The sequence below is a fragment of the Arvicola amphibius genome, chromosome 1 (genome assembly GCF_903992535.2).
Source record: "Arvicola amphibius chromosome 1, mArvAmp1.2, whole genome shotgun sequence".
In the NCBI taxonomy this organism is placed as follows: Eukaryota; Metazoa; Chordata; class Mammalia; order Rodentia; family Cricetidae; genus Arvicola; species Arvicola amphibius.
This window is the reverse complement of record NC_052047.1, coordinates 186,625,851-186,647,664: the sequence shown is the minus strand read 5'-3', so window position 1 is coordinate 186,647,664 and position 21,814 is coordinate 186,625,851. Positions and strand designations below refer to the sequence as shown.

Here is a 21,814-nt window from a genome sequence, read left to right as displayed (position 1 = left end):
CACCTGAAGTTCAGCCTGTAGATGCCGTGGGTCTTGTCACCAGAGTGGGGAGGGACCAAAGGAAGAGATCCGGGGTGACAGCAGAAGCTGAGGGTCATTCTTAATTTGAAGCACCTCTAATATGCCTCCTGTACCTGTGGTCTCATGTCAGTGGAGGGTGCCTCACCCATGAGCCAACTTCCCCCTGTGGTGAGAGGCCCGCACGGAACCTTGGCACCACTGTCAGGGAAAACCTAGCTTTTCTTTCTGCCTAGCTCCTGTGTGCCACTAGGCGACTAGTGTCTACAGCAAGTTGAGTGGCTCCTACCTTTTTCTAGGGAATGGCTGATGGGTGCAGACCTCACTTCTTGGGAGGAGAACATTCCCAGAAGCGGCTGTACCAGGCTGTAACTTGGAGGCACTCAACTTGTGTGTCTGTGAACACGAGACTTTGCAGTGCCTGTCCAAAGATCCCCTGGAGCTGTCCAGTCCAGGCTTCCCCACCAGGAAAGCCATGGGGAGGGGGCCACAGCTGAGGAGCAGCATGGCTGTCACACAGAGGAAAGAGGGACACACATCTGCTGCAGGTGAACAGAAAACCATTTATCTAAATAGAACAGAAATAAACAAAACCTTTAAAAACAATCACAAGATTTACAAATAAATTGGTACAAAATAAATAGGTATTGTAAATCTACAACATTGGAATTATAAACGTGTCCATCATGACAGCTTGTGAAGCCTGCACGTGACCTGTGCTTGTTTAGCTTTCCATTGATGCCACTGCTCAAGTGCATGAAATGTATACCATGAAGCAGTGGGTGCAGCTAAGGTGGGACCATCAGACAAAGCTGAGCTGGCTTTAGGCCCAAGGGGATGTTGGTAACTGGGCCATGACACCAGGAAGAGACATGCTCAGAACCTAAAAGGGCAGGCAGCTTCCATGATCCAGGTTCTGCAATCCTAGGTGAGAAGTAGAGGCCTTCATTTTGGGACTAGGAAACAGATCTGGCTTGGGAGTGATGAGGAAGGAGCCCCAGCTACCACCACACAGGGAAGAAACCATTTCCGCAGTAACTCGTGAAGTCGTGAGAAGCTCTGCCTCCACCTACCTCCCAGATACTGGCCGTCAGGAGTGGGTTGGGGTAGGGCAATGAGAGAAGCCAGAGAAAGAGCAGCAGTACAGTCTTTTTTTTTCCTTAAAAAAAAATCACCACCCTCTCACCCAATAAGGGACAACAGAACCCTAGGCTCCATGGATGAGGGGCTTCAAAACAGTGTCTTAATCACAGATGGTATACTAACAGTAGAGACATATGTACATAATAAATAATATAAAACAAAGCATATACATTTGTGGATTTAAAGGACTGCAAAAATAAGAAAAGTCAATGGATTGATAGACTGTTCACAGTAGACCGGGCATGGGTGGTAGTGAATCGGAAGGGAAGCTAGGCGGGGTCGTCTAGAGATCACTCCTCCCCACTTCCCTCTGTTCTAGGGGCCCAGCTGTTTGTATGGAAGAAACCTGAGTCACCAAGAGGAGCAGGCACTCGGGTCTACTAGGTCCCTTTGATAGTTTTCTGTAGAGAGATTCTGCAAGAATCCAGCCCCCTAAGTAAATACATGTGGATCAGATGTGAGCAGCATCAGAAGGTGCCTTTCCAGGAGAGGCTAGACAGTACCCAGTCACCCTCGTCTGTTGACCCACAGCTGTGTGCACACAAACACCTGGAACCTGACTCTACTGCCATTTTGATAATGCTTCAAGTACTGCCTGGCATTCCCCATCAAAAGGCGTTTAAAACAATCGCAGTTGAGATGTCCCAATGGCTCTGGTATAGAAAGGTTGCCTGAGCTATGTCAGCCACAGGGAACCAAGAAACAGATGCCCTGCTGCCCACTAGCTGCTGTGAAAGACTGCCCCTCTTCCTGACTGGTGGGTAACAGGACTCCCCAGAAGGAAAGCCAGGAAGTTAGCATTGATTCCAGGAGGAAGAAGACTGCTCACCCCAGCTTTGAGACTAGCTGACGGCAGGCTCAGCCTTGGAGCGCTACTCATCCCTCAGGTGGAAGCAAGTGAACCTCAGTGAGTTCATCTTCCCCATCAGCCACTCAGACACAAGTAAATGGCCCTGAGGTCTAAAAATCCACTGAGTAGGTTGCTCATTGATAGATTTGTATGGTAAAAACTTCCACATCCTCTCCCTCCCCCCCAGTCACTTCCCTATACATCTCTAAATTCCTCCCAATTCTGGACTAGCCTACAACTTACCCAGTAGTCCTTGAGCAGAAGCACCTCAAGCCTAGGCCCAGAATGGAAGCAAACAGCCCAGGAAGGAGCCTGATTCCCCCCATAAGAAAGGACACACTCGTACCTCATGCCTCAAAGGAAAAGCACATCTGGGGCAGCAGGGAGTTTAGGCTACACGGTGTGTTGTAAGTTGTCAGCCCTCTCGGGAACAAGGTGTGTACGCTGTACCAGTCAACCTGCCTAGGTTCACCCTTGGGAGACGACATCCCCTGGGTCCAGGCACAGTGATGGCACAGATCCCTGGAAGCCTTCAGAGGACAGAGGTGCTTGCATGAGTTTGTAACTAGCCAGGACACAGGCTCAGTCACTCAGCACCTACTGGCTTTGCTCCTTTACCCAAATAACTTGAGGCAGAAGTTCACGGTCCCTGCTTAACTTAAAATCCCATTGCTCCATTTCTTAAGGGAAATGCGTTTGGACCTGCCATGTTTTCCTAGGCTTGGAAAAGCTCGTCCTTGAGCTGCACAGAGCTGGGGGCGGCAAGGGACTTCACAGTTAGTGTTCCGTATCCGTGTGAAGTTCTGCACTGAACGCTGCACACGTCTCCTGGGCTGACATGAGAAAGTGGTGTGTGGCTCAGCTCCCTTCACGTGAGGTCAGTTGCGCCCATACAGAGTATGAAAGACGAGGCACCTTCAAATTAAGAACCAGTTTAATCTAGTTGACTAGCACCCCAATACTCATGTTTTCAGGATTGCTTTCTCAAGAGTTTAATTACCAGGGTCTGGACTTGCCTGACAGAGGGCAGCAGAGTGAAGGACTTAAAGGGACCGTGCTAGCCACATCTGACACAAGGCTGCCCTGTCCTCTGGCTGGCAGTGGCTCCAGATACCATTGTGGAGCAGGGGGTAGGCCCACAGCAACCCGAGTCTGGCCTGCCTGCCTTACCTCCACGTTTGCACATACAGCAGCCTTGTAAGGAAGGAACCCTGTATATGGCCAATCCATTACGTGCCTGTCTGGATGGGAAGCTATGGGGTCAGCCACAGATGGTATGCATATGCCCGTCCTAGCCGAGACAGTTTTGCTGCCCCAGAGGGGCAGAGAGCCACTGTCTCCTTCAGTTGTCTAAGGAGTCTGGGGAGAGGGGGGAACCTGAAGAACTGATCACTCAGCGCAAGCCTTTTGAAGGTCGGGAACTCTCCACAGAGCAGCTGAAACTACAGCCAGTTCACCTTGTGCACCCAGGAACCAGGGAGGAACTATTCTGAATTCCTGGTCATTAGAACTGAGTAACTACTCCAAGGTAATTAGATCATTAATGAGAAGTGGACACAAAGCTGGTTGGCTACAATCTCGGTCTCTGAGAACCACGCTCCCCAGCTCCTAAGAGAACTCTACAGTCAGCTGCCACACTTGGTGGTGACTATGATCTCTCAGCTCCCTAGACTCCCACATCTCTAGGGTCTACAAACAGTGCCGCTCTGAAAAGGGACCAAGCATGCTTCTCTCCCAGAGGCCCCTCCAGCAGCAAGGCTGTCTGAGGCACGTGTGCTGGGCTCCTGGCTCCCCAGGCCTCAGGGAGGGGCCCTGGTCCTGGACAAGCTGAGAGAGTTTGCATCTGTGCACATTATGGTCCTTAGTAAATGTTTTTTTTTTTTTTTTCATTTGGATGTGTCTGAAAAGGGGGTGCCACAGTACGGGGTTCCATATGGTAGGAACCCTTTCCCAAAGTGGCAGGCTAGGTCCACTCAGATCCTTCAGAGGCCACTCCAGTGACCCTCCACTAAGTGAAGCCAGCCCTTCTGTCAGGCATGGCACCTTCTGAGAACATTCCAGGACCACCTCCTCCACCCAGGCTAACACTGTCAGTGGACATGGCACCAGAGCCAGACCCAGGTGTAGCTGTCAGGACTACTTGCCAAGCACGCCCAAGGCCGTGGGTGCCATTCCCAGCGCGCGCGCACGCGCGCGCGCGCACACACACACACACACACACACATATACACACACACACACACACACACACACACACACACACACACACACACACACATGTACGTTTTCCAGAGTCACCAACTATTTACAAGGAGATTAACCCAACATGTTACCCTCCCAGAGCCCAGCCTGGGGTTAGCAGACCTCCTACCTGAGGGAGGAGGCTGATGGTGAGCTTTAGGGTTCCCTGGGCAGGAAACCCAGGCACAGGAAGGCTCTCTTCTCCAGCCGTGACCTGGGTAGTGAGAATCCTATTGAACATTATGGTCAGGAGGTCATTTCAGTGTATAAGTATTGCCAGCAAACACAGGTAACCACTTAAAACAAACTAGTTAAGGATTCAGTCACCCAAACAGTACCCGCTGGCGCGAATTTCACAACACATGGTAAATTTGGTATTAAAATAAGACAGAGACATACATGAAACGCTCACAACACACATTTGGTTTCTGGATCTGTTTGGGGTCCAACTGACTCCGGCTGTATGACAGCCTCTCTGGCATTGACCACCTCTGAAGCAAGAGGCATCTTTGCTGGACCACTGCCACTTCTGGGCCCTACAGTCCAGGGACAAGATGAGAGGGGGCACTTGGCTCTATGGAAGGAGGGGTGGGACAGGCAATCCCTTGTCCTTCTATTAAAAACAGGGGGTCTAGAAATTCCCGAGTACACTCTCCACCCCACCCCACCCCTGCCTCATTCCGATAACACATAGATCCCCATGGGAAAGAGGCAACTAACGTAGCTGCCATGCCACATGTTCAAGCCCCATGGAAAGTTTCCATTTGGCACCTGTAGCAGCGGCTTGGATTAGCAAGAGTGAGGGCCGAGAGGGTGTGGGGTGGCTCAGCTGATGCACCAGACCACCCCAGGTTACAGGACTGTGGATGAAGTTAACTTGCCTCTTGCCAATGATAAACCATGGGTTTAAAATTCATTAACATTCATTTTGGTGATAAAAGTTCCTTAGGGTGGGAGCAAAATCACATTCCCAAGCAAAACAACCCTTCCTGAGGGAAGGGACACGATTGAACATATTTTCGAAATACTATATGCACAGGGGTGTCTGCAGCTTCTGCCAACACCCACAGTGACGACAGACTTGGCACGCTCCTCAGTGACATGGTCTTCTTCATCCATCCATCAAGTTCGACAGCGACACCCACTGGCACACAGAGGAAAGGTATCCTTCCTAGGGACGGCCAAGAAAGGCCACTCAAGGGGCAAGTCCATTCTGTTAGGGTCACATCATGGGATCACAGCAGAGCTAGCTCAGACAGACCAACTTAAAACTCTGCAAAAAGATACTTAAAAAACAAAAACATGATCTCTTGAAAAAAAAATAAACGAAGTAATTTTTAAATTCATGCACATTGAGGAAGTAAGGAAATGGTAAAAGGTACTGAAAAAATAAACATGATTCTATTTGGGCAGAAGTTTGTCTCCGAATTCTTGAAAGCCATGCCCCAGCTGTCGATGTCACGTGTCTAGTTTCCATCCCTACCCATGCTGTCCTCCGCAGCTTGCCGTCCTCGGCGGCCTCCAGGGAAAGGGGCAAAGTCTTTGGTCTCAATGCTGTAGGACGCAGCATGGCAGACAAGCTCACACTAGTGGAAGTCATGGTCAAACAGACCAGGAGGCCGAACGAGGGGACCGAGGGGCTCTAGATGGCGCCGTCACTGTGCAAGCTGTGGTTGGTCTTGTTGTGCGATACACAGTTCTGTTCGTTGAGCAAGTTGGCCGTCTCGTCCGGCAGCCCGTCATGCAGCTCCGTAAGAGTCAATTCAATTTTAGTGTTTTCACTGTCTGAAGACTGAGGGGTTTTGTCCATCCGGGATGCCATCAAGGCATTTTGGTATTGCTGTCTGGAGATCTGAGGCCAGAAGAGGACACAGAAAACACACTGAGACAACACTTCTTTTGAGCATCTCGTGTCTCCGGCATGGCACCACACTCTCAACACCCCAGAGCTCTTGGAGAAAATCGTCCTTGAGTAGGCAGCGGGCAGCGCTGAAGGTCAAGTTGGTTCTGACCACTGGGACCCTTCCTACATCTTGCCTCTTAACGCTCAGATACGAGAAGAGTGGGGATCAGTGCCCATGAGCTAAGGTCACTAGAGGCTCCAATAGGTGTCTATTTCAGACTAAGAGAAGAACCTGTCTCCGGGGCAGAAGGCAACCTCAGAGTGCTTTTCGGGTCAGCCAGAGCCACCAGCTGCAGGCTCTGAGAGCTCTGAGAATGGCTCTTCCCTTCAACTCCATTCCTGCCCCTGCCAAGACCGTGTTTGCTTTCGTTGCTCATGGCTGCTCATGGCATGGAACTGAGATCAGTATGGGCCCTAAGAGGGAGGTAGGGTACTCTGACAGCCAAGGGGAAGTCTGTGGGAAGTGGAAAAGCTGTCAGGGATGTGGCTGATACCTGCGGGATACAGCCAGCCCGCCCTCCCCTGCTCACCTTGACAAACTGTAGGTCAGAGAGGGCTCGCACTGAGTAATCAGGGATGTAGACCTGGAGGAATGAAGAATTGAGCTGGTTGTTGCTGCTCCCCAAGGTTGGTGTCATGGCGTCAATCCGGTCACTTCGGCTGAGAGAGTCTGAGTGGTTCAGGCCACAGGGGCGAGGAGGTGACTTATTTTCACCTAGAAGAGGGAGAAGATTCAGCTTTTAAAGCACTGTAGATATAGCCAATGGGGAGTGATTACTCCAAATAAAAAGCAATTGCACAAGCACACACCATGTCTCTCCCGCAGGCTACGTGGGTCTCAGCTGTGACAGACCCGGTCTGGGTAGAAAGGCAAAGAAAGGCTCGGGAGCTGGGGATCCACCTCACAGGGGAACACCACTAGATACACAGGTGGGGCTGGGAAAAGGCCTGGGACATGGAAGCTGCCTGAGACTAATAAGGAGCAGAAAAGACTCTTTAATTATTTTTCTAAAAGCCAAAACTAATTATCACAGTCCCTCTGCCTTTGCCACTTATCCATCAGCAGCTCAAGGTGCCTTGGGAATTCACGAACACAAGGTGATGAAACCAGGGACAGGTCCTGCAGTGGACACTGCCTACAGTGTCTCGGAGCTATGGGCTCCGGCAGTGAGCTCCCTGAGACAAGTGTTCAGGGCAGGAGAAGCTGTGTTCTCGCTGTCAGTGAACATTCTTCACAGCTTTTTATTGTAAATGTTCTGTGCAGCGCACGCAGTGCCCATGGAGGCCAGAAGAGGGGTTGCAGCCTCAGAACTGGAGTTAACATTTCTGGCTGCCATGTGGGTCGTCTGGAAAAGCAACAAGTGCCCTTAACCACTGAGCCACCTCTCCAGCCCCCATTCCCCATAGCTTTAGAGATAAACTGTGTTAAAGCTAAAACTGGGCTGGATGTGGTGGTTATGCCTATATCCCATTCACCCATCTTCCAATGTCTTTAACTGGTACCCCCACAGAAGAGGCAGCCTGTGGCTAGTGCCGCCTGTGAGCTGTGGAAGTCTATCACCATGGTCACAGTCTGGCTTCTATCTCAAGTGACGGGCGTGCGCAGTGCCACTGAGCAACCTGAAGCCGCCCTGAAGAAGCTGAAGCACTGGTTCCCCCGAATCTTTCCTCCCCTCACAGTGGTACCAAACCCTTAGTACACCCACCACCCACCCCACTTGGTAAACATCCCCTCAGGGCAGAAAACGTCAGTACCAGGAACCCAGACCGCAGGCTCCATGTCCTGTCTCAGCTCACAGGACCGCCTGCCCACTGGTTTGACTCGGCAGCACCTCCTACCACCTCCTGAGAGAATGCACACGTTAATAACCAGTGCTTTAGATTTAGCAGAGGAGAACTTTGAACCCGTAACCCAAATCGGCTGAGCTCCAGCATCCTTATCTGTAAGATGAGAACAGTGTTCCCAGCTCATGTGGTCTGAGGGTTCAAAGGAAGATAGAAAGTGCTGAGCACAGCGTGACATCCGGTGAGCACCAGATAAATGTGCCACACTGACATGCAAGCTTTTCCCAGACCTCACCGCCGTGCCTCTGCCTCAGGATCAAGCCTTTCCACACAACAACATCACCTGTCATGACAGCCCTTTAAGTTCTTTTGAACAAGGAATTCTGTGGCTGTACCTCCAGGTTCCAGAACAAACCACATGTCCCATACATCTTTTGAAACAGTGTTTCCTTCTGTGAAGTCAAGGCATTAAAGGCAGGTACCCGGCATGCTTACTGCCCCTCCGCTAGACCTCCAGGAAGAGGGCGGAGCCTGAATTCTTCTGGGCTTCCTGTTAATGAGCACTGTTTTCTGGGTGTGGGTGCACATATGTGCATGTGCACGCGCGTGTGTGAGCATATGCTTGCACCGTGTGTGTGCATGTGTGAGTGGTGGATCCCTTGCTTTGCCTGCCAGCATGACCACAGTCTGGAGAAACCACCATGTCTCTGTACCCACGCTACAGAGCCGTGGGCCTGACACGGTTGTCTGGGAGCACACCTCATGACGTCACCGATGCTTTCAGCAGCTCACAGACAATACTGGAATCTTACGAGCAACAGCAATCATCTGGCACCACGGGCCGCGACGTTAGGAGCCTCCTCGACACGAAGGCAGCCGGCCTTGAGAAACTGTATCTGCCTACGATTCCAACAGACTCACATTCAACTTTTGCTCACAAAGGCAGCCAGGAAAGCTTAATCATTTTTAAAGTTATCATAAAATTATTGTAAGAGGGAGAGTTGGAGCCGGTGACAGCTCAGCCATTCTGCAGCGGGGTGGAGGCAGCAGGGAGAGATTTAACTGGTTTTCTAGAGTTGTTTGCTGCTCTTTGATGGAAGCCGCATGTTTTCTCAAGAAGCTGCTGGAAGTTTGTCCTCCAGGCAATACTCCTGATGTAAGCAGGGGTCTGGGGAGCTTCGAACTATTTCAAGATCTGAGTGGGGAGGCAGGACCCAGAGTACACAAAGTGTTCTAAAGTCTCACAGCAGCACAGGCAGAAGCCTTGCCCGCTCGATGGGGGCGTGCTTGCCTCCAAGATGGAGTCGTTTTGGTCCTAGCTACTGTTGCTAAAAGCGCTGCCCGCCTGTTGCGGCTTGATAGGGATAACAGAGTCAGCTCAAGTCACTGTTGCTTTTAATCCTAAGAATTTCACGAAGCCCTTTTCTAGCGGTGTGCACACTGAAAGCTCTGGATGAGGCCTTCCAATGTGGCTTCCCAATAGAGCAGCATACCCATTGGGCCATCTGAATTCTGGCTGTGGCTACTTGTATACACTGGATTTTCCAGAGTCGGGGCAGTCAGTCAGTCGGCCAGATCAAACCCTCGGATTTCTTGTGAGTGAGCCTGACCCAGCACCCTGGCCCACTGCTGCCTGGAAGATGACATCACTACGATGATGTCACTCCTGAGAGTGGTCTGTGATGACCCGGGTTCTGTCATGGGTGCCCTATGTTCACGTCCCTGTGGCTGACCAGTGAGCGAAATGGATCCGGGTAAAACATGCCACACTCAGCAGTCCAGAGCCAGAATTTCCTCTTATGTCCTTTTTCTTTTTCTTTTCTTTTTTTCTTTTCTTTTCTTTTTTTTTTTTTTTTTTTTTTGAGACAGGATTTCTCTGTGTAGTCCTGGCTGTCCTAGAACTCACTCTGTAGAAAGACTGGCCTCAAACTCAGAGATCTGTCTACCTTTGCCCCCCAAGTGCTGGGATTAAAGGCGTGTGCCACCACCACCTGGCTCAGAACCAGAATTTCATATGCTTTGAAATGAGCCTGCTGGGATGGCCTGTCAGAAAGGCTGCTAAAGTCTCCAGCCAGGAAAATCTGTGATGGCCTTGCTTCCACCCAGAAGACAAGTGTTTGAGACCAAAAAAAAAAAAAAAAAAGCAAAACCCCTTTTATTTGGGGGGCACAGGACAGGTTGTGAGGGGCAGTTAGCTCCTTTCACATGTGGTCCCAGGTATCAGGCTCCGCATCAGAGGCCTTTACTCACTGAGCCATCTCCAGGGCCCACACGAAAGCTTTGGGCACTGTGATGCTGTGTTCCTGGATGCAGCTTTGTTCCCCCCAGCTTTGTCAAGCAGGAGTAATGGCAGCAAAGCTGGTTAGAAAACTAAAGAGAAAATACAAAAGCAAAGTCACCACAGGAGCTGGTGGCTGCTTTTCTGATGCTGGCATGGGGACAATGTCTCCCTCCAGCACGGAGCGGCACCAAGATGCGGGCTAATGACTGTCCTGGCTCAGAGGGTGCACGTTACCACGCTGAGGTGTTAGACGGCTGCAGGAGCTCTGCGTCTGGGTTTGCTAAGCCACTTTCGCTGGGAAACTGAAGCACATGCAGTCGAAATGCCCGTGAGAGACTTTCCAATGCTCGTGAAACGCTGACGCCTGGCTTGGGTACGGAGTAGCATTTCTGCGCGTGCCCCTCACATTTCCAGATGGAGGCTGCTGTCCTCAGATGGTGTGTGTGTGTGTGGGGGGGTGGGTGGGTGTGTGCGCGCGTGTGTAGATGCTGGGGACCAAACTCAGGTCCTCTGCAACAGCAGCAAATCCTTTTAACTACTCAGCCATCTCTCCAGCCCCAGAGAGAGGAATGTTACGCTAAGTATGGGCAGTCCAAGATCATCTTGGACTCAGTAAACCCGGTCACTTTGGACCATGTGTTAACTCTGACTCGCAGCAGTCATTGCCACCAATTTCCATCAAAGGTGTCTGCTGAACTTTGGCTCAAAGCAGATCTGTGGTTTCTCCGCCTCGTGGCTTCAAAGCACTGGTTCTGTGATGCATGTGAGTCGTCCTGGCTTCACCTGTGCCCCTATGGTCTTCCGGTCACCATGGCGGTCACGTGATCAGATGAGGCCCAAATGGGGACCATGCGAGTTACTCAGATGGACGTGGCCAGAACACACAAATGGAGAAAATGCAATGCGGCCTTCTGCACATACTTAGTGAGGACAGGCTAGAAACACAGGCTCTCTGAGTTAGCATAGCTAGCTGCCTTTGCACGTGCTGTGGGTTTGAAGAGCTGAGTGCAGTTTCTATTTCTTGTCCTCAATCTTTCCTTGGTAGTTCTAGACTGAGGCAGTGATGTTTGTTTGTAAATTAAACCCCCTTTTTTCCCCCAGTTTCTAAGCCCCAAGTCTAACGCCGGGGCTGTAATAGGCAGGGTACCAAACGCCTTAACTGCTCTGTTCCAGAACCAGGTGTTCACGTGGACTCTGGTTCTGTGGGTTTTTTTTTTTTTTTTTTGCTTGTTTTTCGAGACAGGGTTTCTCTGTGGCTTTGGAGCCTATCCTGGAACTAGCTCTGTAGACCAGGCTGGTCTCGAACTCACAGAGATCCGCCTGCCTCTGCCTCCCGAGTGCTGGGATTAAAGGCGTGCGCCATCATCGCCCAGCTGGACTCTGGTTCTGAACAGTAGCCTAGTAGATAGGATGAGATTTGGGAGCCCTATCAGAATTAAGCATTCTAACGACTAATTTATAGTTACCACCCTCATGTGCCAGAGGAGGGAAATGCTGGTTTTATTGTTTTTCCCTCAGTTCATATTAGGCTTTAATCTATTGAAATGAATGTCTTTCTGGGCTACAATGTCACCTCCAATAAGCTTGCTTAGCTTAAAAAAAAAAGTGAATAACACATATTCACATCCTTTATCCAAAATCCTTGAGATAAATAAAGGGCTACATTTCCAACTGTAGATTGGTCCATGTGTGCATTCCATAACACAGCCCTGTTCTGCAGCCCTGCGCCAGCCCGGCAGCTCAAACTTAGCTGCAGTGAGACAGAGGACCCGGACCCACAAAGGGGCAGGAGCAGCCGCCCCACCCAAGGTCATGTTTTGCCGTCAAATTTACATGTTCAGGTTTCATAAGAGTGCTAAAGAGGAGACTTCAGTCTTACCTGGGCATGGGGCACCTAACCACAACCGTGTGCTGGGGAGGTAAAGTCAGGGAGGCCTGAATTTAAGGCCATCCTCAGTGCTACAGCAGCTTCAAGTCAGAGGCCAGCCTGGGCTACAAGAGACTTCGTCTCAAAAACAAAACAAAATAAAAACAAAACTAAGACCTTTTCAAGCTAGGTATGGCTGTGTCCCCTTTAGTCCCAGTACTCAGGACGCAGAGGCAGGGGGATGCCTGTGAGTTTGTGGTCTTCCTGGTCTGCATAGTGAATTCCAGGACAGCCAAGGCTAAGACCCTGTCTGAAAACCAAACGAATGGCTAAGCCTTTCAGAATTGTTGTGGTTTTTTTTCCTGGCTTTTTGATTTGGTTTATTTCATCCATCCTACCCAGAAATCCTTTGTTTTGGCAGCAAATTAGCAGACACAATAGTGAAATATGCCTTTTTTGCAACCATAGGTACCTTCTGGAAGGGGCTAGATGTCATTGGCTTAGTCTAACACCCATTTATGAGGTAGCTCTGTTACTGCAATGTCAGCAGGCCTGTGGGGCCAGGACCTTCAAGGCAGGGCTGTTTATACCTGACCAGATGGAGCAGGCATAGCAAAGAAATCTCAAATTCTACAAAGAAAGTAAAATTCAAATGTTTAATGGGCTTTGGCCAAGGGTCATCAACTTCAGTATCCCTATGACTTTTTAAACAGTAAACATGAACAAATAAAATGAGAGAAAACTATAAATGCATGTGTGTGCTGGCTGGTTTGAGTCAGATGGCACTGGGAATACCTTATCCTAAACTCTAAGAACAGAGAGAGGATGTCTTCATGTATGTGTGTGTATGTGTGTGTATGTATGATGTATGTGTGTGGAAGCCGGAAGTCAACCTTGGGTGTCCCCTGTTTTTAAGGCAGCGTCGTTCTCTGGGACCTGGGGCCCACTGATTTGGCTCAGCTGGCTGGCCAGTGAGCCCAGGGGTCCTGCTGTCTCCACCTCAGTTTTGGGATTAAACACACTAGGCTGGCTTTGGGAACTGGAGATCAGGTCTTCCTCCTCCTGCAGCAAGCATTTCAGTAACTAAGCTATCGTTGAAGTCAGGGTTTTACTCTGTGGCCATTCTGACCTCAGACTCACTATGTAGCCCAGGCTGGCCTTGACAATCTGCGCACGTCAGCCTTCTGAATACAGATTAGATGTGTGGGCCACCACACTGGGTGACGGCAGACCGAAGGGAATCTTAATGAATTTCCTTCTGAGGTAAGTGTCGCCTCCTAGAGTACTCCAGAGTTTGGCTGAAGTTAGACCGTATATAAAGTTCATCAGTCAGATTGACAATTACAAGCTATATGGGGAAAACGCAACACAGAAAAGTTGCATTTCCCAACATAGATGCTCAACAATCTTCCTTTTTTTGAGACAGGGTCTCCCTACACACATAGCTCATGCTGGTCTTCAACCCTGACTCCACTGCCTCAGACTCCTGCGTGCTGGGATTACAGGTGTTCACCACAAACTCAGTTAAGGCTAAGCAATTTTAATTAAAGAAAGATTAAAGCCTTTCTTTGCAATGGATGGGCACATTGGGCACGTTGGGCACGTTGGGCACGTTGGGCATGGCCACGCTCTCCTGCGGGGAGATAATCTGCAGCTGGTCAGGAATGTGCAGGACACTAAGTCTAAAGCAAAGGAAGGCCCTGAGCGGCAGGGCCCTCTGCCTGAGGAAGGCAGAAATACACCAGTCAGCTCAGGGACAAGTGCCCTAAGGCAGGATGCGTGCAGTCTTTTTCTCACTCGCCAAGAAAACCTACACTCCCCCAAGATTTTGTCCAAATGGATTCCCTGGGTAACGGGAGCAGCCGAGGGTTGGGGGCTGAGGCCCTCAGGTCTCTACAGACACCACATCTCACAACATGCTGAAGATGGAGTAAGACTTGGGGTAGATCTGAGTGTTCCAGGCCAGTTCAGGCTGGATGGGCAGAAAGCACTGGACGGTCACCAGAGTGACTCTCTGTGCCCCGGTCACCGCGGTTCCTAGGCCAGAGTTCCTTTCCAGCCCTCTGTGGCTAATGTTTTCCTGGACAGCCCCCTCTTAGTCAGCAACCTGAGCGTTTTCGGGCTGCAGGAAACAGGAAGTGTTGTGGAAAGAGAGTGTGTGGCCCTGGTGGCCAGGTTTTCCCGGGGTTACGAAGAGGAAGCATGCAGAATTACCTGGAGAGCCTGCTGCTAACACCTCTGTCCTGCTGACAGCAAAGGTTCGGGACAGGGACAAAGGAACTGAAAATGGAGAAAAACATGGTGAGATGGCATCGGAAGTCAGAAGCGGGGCTTCACATCCAAGGGACAGGAGTGGATGGTGTCTCGCTGACACAAGCATCCCACCCGGAAGTGCTGGAGCCCTGTGGTCTTGTGCAATGGAAGAGACACAGTGACTCTCCAGGAAGAGCAAGGCAGGGAGTGTGCTCTCTTCTGGAAAGTTCTGAAACCCCCAATACCCAAATGGGGTCCACAGCCCCCAGACAAACCTTTCTCAAGGCCCAAGTCACATCAGCAGGAGCAGCTGGTGCAGACCCTAAGAAAAGGCCGAAGCCTCACCCAGCATTCACCAGGGAACCTTGCGAGCCCTCGATTACCCAACTCCCTGCTATTCTTGGTTTCAGAATTTTGGCCTGGTGTTTGAATTGCTTGGAATGATTTCAGATTTCAAAGCAGAGGCAAATGTGTAGGGTGCCACACCCCGACTGCCCGAGAACGTCAGGCAGAGGTAAGGGTCCTCGCTGTGCACTCAGGCTGGAGACCAGCCCCACCACAGGGAAACCCCGAGGGCAGGCCGTGGTGGGTGGGACGTGCCTTACCACACTCCTGAAAACCAAGGGCTGCAGGCTTTGCCCACATCACGGGCTTCATTGCATTTCTTTGTTTTGAGACAAGGTCTACATATAACCCTGGCTGGCCTAGAACTTGCTGTGTAGGCCAAACTGGGCTCAAACTTAGAGAATCTTTCTGCTTCTGTTCCTGGTGAACAGCTTGTGTACACTCTTATTTGTGTACATGTGCACATATGTGTACCTGTGCTCACTGTGCACATGGAACATGTGGAGGAGAACAGAGGGAAAGTTGGAGGAGCCAGATTTTCTTCCCACCATGTGAATCTCGGAATTAAACTCAAGTCCCAGGTCTTGGCAGCAATGGCCTTTTCCTGCTGGTGCCATTTCTCCAGGGCCACAACTTGAGCAGACCCAGGCAGGTCTCAATGTGGCAAATCTGTGCTAACTGCACATCTCAATGGGCACACAGCCCCCAGAGTCCAGTCAGGAGGTTCAGTACACAGAGGCCTTTGAAATGGTGAGGGCTTTCAGGTGAGGCGTGAGCTCTTTGCTGGCTTTTGTTGTTACTGTTTTGGTTAGTTTGAAAGGTATCCTGTAGTCCGGGGCTGGCCTCAAACTCACTACATAGCTCAGGCTAGCCTAAAACTCGTGGTCCTCCCACCGCCTTTCCCATGTGCTGGCCCTAGAGATGAGGCCATCACCCCGGCCTTTTTGCTGACATTTTCTGAGTGGGATTTTCCCTTACACTATGGTTCAATAGGTGCTGGGCTAGGGTTTAGGCTTAAATACCCAGAAATCAGCAAAGATGTGTTGCTCTCATTTCTTTCCAGGGCCACCTTGTAGGTGTGGGTTGCTAACCTGGGCTAATGAAGGCATGCAGTCCCAGAACAGTCTCAGTGCAAAGGCCTGTGACGTAGCATCTCCTCTTGTGGCTGTGCTGTTGTTTTTACATTTGAGACAAGGTCTTGCCACATAGACCTACAGCTTAAAGCTCACAAAACAGACAACACTGACCGGAACTTGTAGTGATCTTCTTGCCTCTACCTTCTGAAATCCATTTTAAGGGTCACAACACACTGCATACACAGTAACCCATCTAGCTACAGGGCACCAAAGGTCTTTTCTCAGTGTCATACAACCTGCATCTCGGGCCGTGACCCGGGTCTTTCCACACCCAGTCACAAACCCCTCTCCAGGTCACCAAGCGGTGGAAATGGAGACCCCAAGTTTAAAACAAAGACCTAGTAGGAAGGCTCACACAGACCCACATTCACATGTGGGGACAGCGTGCACTTAGGACTGCGAAACCCACACAGGACAGCGAGGAATCTGGATGTTAGTTCACTGGCTTTCTTTCTGATGGTGACATCCTTAAGTCTGCCACACTGCTGAGTGGGACAATAGGGAAGACCAGTGTCACAAAGACAAACTTCCCTGAAGGTCTCCATTCCTGTTAGGATTTTTTCAGTTTGACAGTCTTCCGGTAAGGTGCATTAAGGTTAGCTTTGGGCTTTGTGAGGGTTTCCTTGTACAGGATGCTCTTATATATTTTGGCCACAAGGTGGCACTCCAGCACCTCTGTTTACCTGCTTGACCTGGTCCTGGCCAGAGAAGGCCAGCAGTGGAGTAGCTAGAGCCAGAGGGCTTGGGAGCACAGCAGAGTTGGGTGTGGATACTCCTGCTGGGACAGGGCACCTTTCAGGCACCCTTGAATCTCAGAGAACTTAATTTTCCATGGCATACCCACACACCATAAACAGCAGCAAACTCCTTCATCCTCAGGAAGATGCAGCAGAAAACCCCCAGAATACCTATGATGTACAGCTTAGACTCAGGGTGGATGCTTCTTAAGGCTGGACAGGGGACACTCTGGGTGGGTAGAGATAGGGAGCACTTCCCACAGGGGATGCCCTGGGAAATACTGAACTTCTAGGAAGTGCCGAAGCTGAGCAGCAATTCAACAGACCCCCGTGTGCACACTCACTAGAAGACAGATTTCACAGGAAATACCCCTCCATGGCTGGTCTAAGGATTTACAATCACCATGGAAACGCACTTCCAGGGAGATGTAGCTGGATGGAGAAGACACACACTCAAGTGTGGGGATGTCATCCATAGCCTGATGTCTAGACTGAACAAGAGGGTGAGCTGGGCACAGCATCTATCCTTCCTGCTTCCTGTGGACCTAATGTCACAGCTGCCTCACGCTCCTGCCGCCATAGTCTCTCCGCCATGACGATATCTCGCAACCGTCACCTGATATAAACCTTCCTTCCTTTGTCAGGCAAGTGCAGTGCTCTGCGTTCACACAGGGGGAAGCACCACACAGAACATGACCGCAGCACTGGAGGGGAGCCAAACTCAACCTGCTCCATTCCCTGTAGGTCCATTCACACAGCTCAAGGAGGGAGGGGAGCAATGGCGCAGAAGGGTGAGAGGGCCTTAGGTCTGCACAGCTGTGTTCGGTGCATGTAAACCTGTGAAGGTATCTACTCGAGACGTGTACAGCTTCTGTCTCTAGGACTCATAGACGACAAGTTAAAGTACAGCACACAGGTCAGCAGGGCACGGGGAGGACTGATGGGAGGAGGACCGATGGGTGGATTGAGACTGAAGGGAGGAGGACCAATGGGAGGAGGGTCGCATCTTCCTGCAGTGGTCCTGTGCTACGAGGCTGGAAGCACTCACCTGGAGAGGCTGTGAGGGCCATTACACCATAGTATGAAAAAGCACTTGCTTCAAACTTCATACCTTCTTTCCCAGCTTCTACTTCCACTTTCCCCTGCGGGAAGAAACGGGAGGACTTTCAGTGTGATTTGCACAGAAAACTAGTTCTTCCTGGGTTTATCTAAACTCCACTCCCACAGTCCTAAGAAGACAAGCTCTGGGAAATAAAAGGGAGGGTATATTCATTTCAACTAGAAAACTGGACTTGACTGAACGTGTGGAACAATAAAAAGGTCAGCATCTGTGGGTTCACTTAACATTGTCCCCATGTCCCCAGCTCTTTGAGCGCCCTCAGTAACACAAAGAATTGGTGCGACAAATGCTGAGGAGACTCTTCTGGCTGCCCCAGGAGAAGCCGGAGCTGGGAAGCAGCAGGAGCAAGGGTCAGCATGCCATGTGTCCATGGAACGGGGTGTGAACTGGTCCAGGGACTTGGGCATCTGAGCAGGCACCTTGTCAGGCTCTCTGAGGGCGCTGCTGGGGAAAGCAGCCTGAGAGAGTCTCCCCCATCTGAACAAACTCCTCTAAGCATCCCCTCGTCTCCCTGCTCTAGCCTGAGACCTCTCCTCCCCCATCGCCTCTTCCACCCCTGCAGCCTGAGGGGTGACCACTAGCCCTGAGGTCCTCAGCAGCCTGTTCCGGCCTCAGACTCCCCAGCCAAGGGCCAGGGTATCTTGTTCACATCACCCCATCACCTCCCCCAGGACATTCTGTGCAAGGGGCAAACAGCAAGTTACCACTTGCTGAAAAGGAACCATTAAACGGGGCATGGTGGCACATGCCTGTAATCCCAGGACTTGGGTAGTAAGAGGCAGCAGGATGAGAAGTCCAAAATCATTCTGGACTACATGAGACTATCAAAAGAGAGGGAGGAAGAGAAGGCAGGCAGGCAGGAGGCTAAGACAGCGCTAGGAGACAGGCACAGCTGGTCCCTCTTACAACCGGGGAGGAGGAGCGGGGAAAGGCTCTCAATACCTGCCACCCCACTCGTGTGAACTCCGGTATCCAGAACACCTCCTACTATAGTGCATTACATTCTGGATTTGGGGAGACCCTCCTTTTGCACCTCACATCTTCAGAAACCCACCTAAGCCTCTCTTTAGGTTTCTCTTCACCCCATGGAAATTACTAGCTTGCCTCGTCACAACCAACTTAAAATGCAGATCACTTAATTTGTGAGCAAATGGATGGATCTAGAAAATATCATATTGAATGATGTAACCCAGACCCAGAAATACAAATATCATATACACTCACTCATAAGTGGCTTTTAGACATAAAGCAAAGAAAAACCAGCCTACAATTCACAATCCCAGAGAACCTAGACAACAAAGACGACCCTAAGGGAGACATACATGGATCTAATCTATATGGGAAGTAGAAAAAAACAAGATATACTGAGCAAATTGGGAGCATGGGGACCATAGGAGAGGGCAGATGAAGGAAGGGGAGCAGAGAAAAAATATAGCTCAATACAAATTAATAAAAAAAATTTAAAAATATATAGATCACTTTTGTCTTTTTGGTGCTTGCAGCTGTAACCCTCCCCTTGTGCATGCCAGGCAGTGCTCCACTGCTCAGCTGCCCTCCCCACCTTTTAATCCATAATTTTAAAGCAAAAGGAGCAAGTGTAAAAGCTTCCTAGCCATGCAGCCAGGCCCTCCCTACAAGGAGGTGCTGCGAGCCCTGGGGAGCCAGCTCTCATCCTCTGAGCTATGTTCCAGGGGGTGGAAAGCAGCCCAGAAAACTAGTTATAGAAGTTTTCAAACAAGCATGCCATGAAGAAGAGACAAAATTGTAAGGATTATGAGCAGGCATGGCAGCACATGCCTGAAGGCCTAGCACTCAAGAGGTGGAGGTGGGGAGTTCAAGTTCAAGGCCAGCTTGGTAGGTCTGCGCAGAAAATACTGCCAAAAGTGGGGGCTGAGGAGATGGCTTAGTAGGTACAAGGCCTGCCAAAGCATGAGGACCCAAGTTTGGATCTCTAGCATCCACGTAAGAGACAAGTGCCAACCACATCTCAACCCTAGCGCTTGGTGGGGATTGACGCAAGGGGATCTTTGGAGCTTAGCCAATCGATGAGCTTTGGGTTTAGTGAGAAATCCTGCCTCAAAAGACAAGGTGGAAAATGGTAACAGAAAATGCCTTTGGCCTCCACAGGCACCACCATGAATGCATGCATGCAAGGACATGAGCATGCCGCGCGCGGGCACGCGCGCGCGCGCGCACACACACACACCCACAAGCAGAGTTCTAAGAGACACATTTACTTCCTGTTCTACCATGAGGATGCCTAAGGATGGGCAGATCTGGCTGACCCTGGTATAAAGGAAGGGTTAACAGACAGGCAAGGCTACAGAGCTCCTGGGACGAGGCTAAGGCTGCTTTTGCAGAGGAACAGGGTCCAGGAAGACAGCCCAGTCTATGTTAGTATGGTTCTGCTGAGGAAAGCCAGGGAGGATGGAAGTGGGAGCAATTCCAGTAGAAGGGTGTGCTTGAGTGCCTCAAAGATGGGCGCCCTGGGGTGTGGGGGAGCATAAGAGCTGGGAAAGGAGGACAACTTCCAGTCAGGACAGGTCTTCCGCAGAGGGCCAATGGCTGAGGAGAGGGAAGAAGGTTCACCGCTATCTGAGCTGGAGCTGGAGACCCGAGGCTGAGAAGGACGGCAGTGAAGGAGATGGGGGGTAACAAGCGGCTGCCACCTCTGACAGGATGAGGACAGGAACCAGTGTCTGGTGAGAGACCAGGTGAGGGGAGGTTCCTGCAGTGACAGCCAGCACGGGTGTGATGGGAGCACAGGGGGCTGACAGAGCTGAGCTGCTGGGCCTGCAGGAGCACCTCCACTCAGAGAAGCCAGGAGCTGGGGAAACAGTGTCCGGAGGAGCAGCTGAGTGAAGGCCTCAAGGAGCTGGGCCACCTTTCAGAGTTGGCATGGGAAGAAGTGGAGAGAACAGGATGTTAGGCACAGTGGGGACCAGAAGGGCTCTGTGAAGGGTGGGCCCTTCAAAGATAAAGAGAAGGAAGTGATGGCAGAGACAGAGGTGACATTAGAGAAGGTAAAGATGGGAGCACCCAGGGGCACAGGCGCAATGACAGTCTCATCATGAAGAGCCTCGGTGTGCACAGCGCTGACACATACTACTTCAGGGATGGCTGCAGCATGCCTCTCGACTGAACTGCGCAGTCAAACCAGACTTCTTCCGCTGTGTGTTCTGGGTTGTTTCATGAACCACACAATCTGTGTTCTGTGTCTCTGCACATGGATGTGAGTTCCCACTTTGTGATCAACCATCAGAACCTACCAGAACCATACTGTGGAAACAAGCCCAGAATCTGCCTCTCAGGAAGGAGGCAGAGACTGACAACAGAACAGGATTTTGTGCTGGTTGGGAGCTTCACCTGGTAACCTTAGAAGCACAAGGTCCCAAAGGCTAGCTCTAGCTCCCAGGCCCAGGCAATCTAGGTAATCAGTATGAGGTGTGATCTGGGTGATCAGTATGAGGTGTGAACTAGGTAATCAGTATGAGGGTTTGAACTGGGTGATCTGTATGAGGTGTGAACCGAGCGATCTGTATGAGGTGTGAACTGGGTGGTCGGTATGGGAGTGCGAACTGGGTGGTCTGTATGAGGGTGCGAACTGGGTGATCTGTATGATGGTGTGAACTGGGTGGTCAGTATGAGGATGTGAACTGGGTGATCAGTATGAGAATGTGAACTGGGAAGGAGATGGGAGCTCTTCAGGTAACTTCAGGAATATGCAAGGTTTGGAGTTTCATGTTTTGGCTGTTTGAGAGCAATGGCCCCAGATCTGGAAACTGTTTTCTGGTCTCCAAAAGACGCCCATAAAGGCACAAGGTCAGTTCTTCTGACTAATTAAGGATGGTTACAGAGAGATTCCACACCCACACCCAAGGCCACAGACACCCCCTACATCCTTCGGGGCAGGCACCAGGTTGGGTAGAGCATACTGCCTACTCTCCTCTCGGATGCCAGAGTCTCAACTGTCAGTCAGCTCCGTGGACACGCTAGGCAGTGGCTCCCACGTCTATGGCTCCGAGAACTGGCAGCAGGTAAGAGCCAGCACATTCTTTATCTCCTTGTCTACTGCTGCCATCATTTCAGATAAGACAGACCGCTTATTTTACCTGCCCCTCCAATTTAGAAAATG

General features: G+C 50.7%; 1 protein-coding gene across 1 annotated transcript in view; it reads right to left on the bottom strand.

Moving 5' to 3' along the window:
* Positions 1-561: 561 nt before the first annotated feature.
* Cnnm2 (cyclin and CBS domain divalent metal cation transport mediator 2) overlaps positions 562-21,814 on the bottom strand; it is a 129,605-nt gene continuing 108,352 nt past the window's right edge. The window contains exons 5-8 of the mRNA XM_038344092.2: positions 17,608-17,701; positions 14,303-14,368; positions 6,686-6,870; positions 562-6,104 (exon numbers count right to left, since the gene is read on the bottom strand). Coding sequence (XP_038200020.1) covers positions 5,895-6,104; positions 6,686-6,870; positions 14,303-14,368; positions 17,608-17,701 — 555 coding nt within the window. The 3' untranslated portion in view covers positions 562-5,894. The remainder of the gene's footprint in view (positions 6,105-6,685; positions 6,871-14,302; positions 14,369-17,607; positions 17,702-21,814) is intronic.